Raw genomic sequence first — 3,331 nt, forward strand, 5'->3', positions numbered from 1 at the left:
CAGTTTTACCTTTATTTAACAGTCTATGATCTTGTAGCATAATGAAGCTTTTGAAGTTCCAATAAGTCTTTCACATGTGCAATGACATTTGTTTCAGGCAATAAAATTTAACACATGCAACAGTCCATTACAAATTGGAATAATTCTGTTGAGTTGTGCATGTTTGTTCTTTCTTATGTGAATTCTGAGCATCTTCTTATAGGAATTCTGAAAAGCCCTGTTTTTCCTTCATAGATTAAGTTTGAACAATTACCCTATATTTCCTTAGCTATATTTTTCACTTTTGAAACATTTAACCTTGCTACTTTTTCTTATGTAACTTTTGCACTAATGCTTAGTTTGTCTTGGGTAAGTTTGATTTTTGTTCTGGTGGTTCTGGTGTATCTTCTTTTTTCTGAAGTGGAGAGCAAATGAAACAGCAGCAACACAGAATCAAAACACAGTTTAACAAAACCAAAAAAGGAATCCAAAACTTAGAAATTCCACGGTCAGGCTGGGATGCTTCCTCAGGTTTTTGCTCAGGGGGTGGGCCACTATCAATACTACCTCCATTTCCTTTTGTCCTGCAGTTTGGTGGGGCCCACTTCTTGCCACAGTGACAGTGATGTTTACTGTTGCATATTCCATGAAAGTTGCAATTTTCAGGAATGCACTCACTATCCCAAATTGGCTCAGGGACACACCTCCTGTGAATGCACACCCGCTGTTCACCACACTCTGTTCCATCTTTCACATCACCAATATCAAATGCAGTCATCCCAAAGTGGTAGTCGACCCCCCAGCAGCTGTGACCAGCGAAACGAGTTATATGCACAGTAGAATGATTTCCTAGTTTGGGAATTTCTGTCACGTTCTCACACTGAATTCTTCCACACAAAATATCGGCAATAGCACATGCTATGTATGAATCACTGTCATTACCACAGTTACCAAAACGGTCACCACGGGTGTTCATTTGTCTGTAGCACGTCTCATTTGCATTCCTGGCTTTCTTGCCAAAAATTTTCCGGCACTGTTCATCGCGGAAATTACATCTCTTTTCATAGCAGTAACCCATGCCCAAGCAAGGACTTCCATCCTGTACATACACATCATCTGGACACTCATGCCAAGTTCCATTGCACCACTCTGGAAGATCACATTCACTACCTTGTTCTCGACATACCTGGCCTGATGGCACAAACTGGCAGTCCTTACAACAACTGCCAAAAGCACAAGAAGCCCCAGGAACCAGAGTGCAGTTTGTCGAACAACAGGGATCATTTGTACAGGATCCTAAAGACCCACAGTCACATTTCTCTTCTTCTTCAACAACAGCATTTCCACAACGATGTTTTGTGAAGAGAGACTCTGGATTTGGTGGGCTGCGCATACAGAACTTTCTTGTAGAGGAGGCCCAATATTGAGCATAACTGCAGTTGCTGAATTTTGTTGCAGCTGTTGCAGATGGATACATTATGCATCTCTTCTCCTTACATTTACAGGTTGCAGTATCATGAGCAAAACCCAAATTATGACCAAGCTCATGTGCCAGAATCTTTGCAAAGCTAACCAGTGCATCAGTCCTGAAACTATTAACTGCACAATTACTACCTCTATTACATACTGTTCCAACATAGGCCAACCCAAGATACATACCAAACCCAGCCTTTATGAAAAGATGAACAACATCATGGGGCATACGAATTTCTAGATTAGATCTCTTCCATCTGCAAAACTGTGTTAGGGAATAACTTATGTTTGCTTGTGGTATGGGATTCCCTTCATTCCAAATTTCTATTCCAGGTAAAGACAATTCCAAGTCCATATGCTCATAAAGAGAATTAAGTATATTTATAATCTCAATTACTTCATCTTCCACAGCTGAGATATTACTGCCCTTATGAAAGAATCGTTCTTGGTCTACAACCACCGCAAGTTCTAGAAACCATCGATGGGTCCACCAGCCCTGATAATCACTTTGCATCAGAAAGGGATTATTAGGTTTATGCTTCTTCAGTTGCTGTGCTATCTCTTCTTCTGTTAATCCACAAGTCATAGTATCCTCACTGTCCACCTTATAAACTAGATGTTCAAATTTGGAAGAAAACGGTTTTGGCTTGATCTCATAAATAGTGTCATTTATCTGTAACATCCCTTGAAAGCCCCCAAAACAGGTGCTAACAGCAACCATGGATTCTGGGTCTCCTTCCACATAACCATGATAGTAGCATCCCTCCCGCACAAAAGGCTGGTCCTTAATGAGAGCACCTTGGTCTGAGTAGGTGAACATGGAGAAGTGTCTGGTTATCACATTCTTCTTGACTTTCGTGTGGAAGATGTATCTGTGGCCTGCAATTTGCAGTCTATAGGAGAGCCAGCCTTTAGTCTCAATGCCTTTCTCAGTGCCAGTTACCCTCAAGGGTATTACCACTTCTGGGTGGCTGTGATGTTGGCAGTGCCCAGTCTGGAGCCACCCAGAAAGTAAGAAAAACTCCCCCACCCACAGCATCAGCAGACTGATTCTCACACACGTCATGACCTCAGCCAGGGACATACGAAGCTGTATATGAGAGCAGAGGAGAGGAGGGCAGGGGGCACTGCTGGTCTGTCTGCCGTTTGTGGTGATTCTCTGCAGCCTGACCTTTAATGCTGTGTTTCTGGCAGAGTCAGTGCATCAGAGTAGCAAGCTGTAAAAAGTAAACAAAAACGTAGAGACAGAAGTGGTGTTAGGGTTAGTCACACATTTAGGGGAAAGAGCAAAGTGTGGGTTAAACTTTGCTCAACATATGAATCAGTACATTGCACTGGATTTGTTCTCAAACATTGCTGAGGAACAGTCAGAAAGCACATTAAGAAATGACAATTTGCCTCTGGTTGATAATTAATACAACTAATGAAAGACACATACATTTATTATACTGTTATTCAAATAAACATATGTATGACATTTTTGCTACAACTTTGAAATAGAAGGATCTCAAGGGAAAGGTAAGCTTATTTTGCTCCTTCTTCATGACGGAAACTTACATGTACTGACTTGTAATAAATATTAACAGTTTTTCCTTTTAATTTCAAATACTGTATCACTCACATTTCTCAGGAGTGATTAAAACAAACCTTTTATCCTAGTCCTTAATACATATCTTTATGCTACAAACCATTATCCAGCCTATCTTCATCTAAACTTGCAAATGTCAGGGTCCAATCAACACTAGCATGAAAATAGATGAAAATAGACACGAGACAGCTGAATAGTACCCTATAACCATTTTAAGGTATATAACAGCCAGCTGTATATAAACTAAAATCAAGATGTCATTGAAGTAGTCACAGGATGTGGTTAAGAACT

At 40.5% G+C, this 3,331-nt stretch overlaps 1 protein-coding gene across 1 annotated transcript; it reads right to left on the bottom strand.

The window, feature by feature from the left end:
- Positions 1 to 334: 334 nt before the first annotated feature.
- LOC121146398 (disintegrin and metalloproteinase domain-containing protein 25-like) lies at positions 335 to 2,518 on the bottom strand. The gene has a single exon (XM_040965761.1). It carries the CDS (start codon positions 2,516 to 2,518, stop codon positions 335 to 337), a length of 2,184 nt encoding a protein of 727 aa, XP_040821695.1.
- Between the last annotated feature and the right edge of the window lie 813 nt (positions 2,519 to 3,331).

This window comes from Ochotona curzoniae, unplaced genomic scaffold (genome assembly GCF_017591425.1).
Source record: "Ochotona curzoniae isolate NIBS_2020 unplaced genomic scaffold, NIBS_Ocur_1.0 scaffold_4505, whole genome shotgun sequence".
NCBI lineage: Eukaryota > Metazoa > Chordata > Mammalia > Lagomorpha > Ochotonidae > Ochotona > Ochotona curzoniae.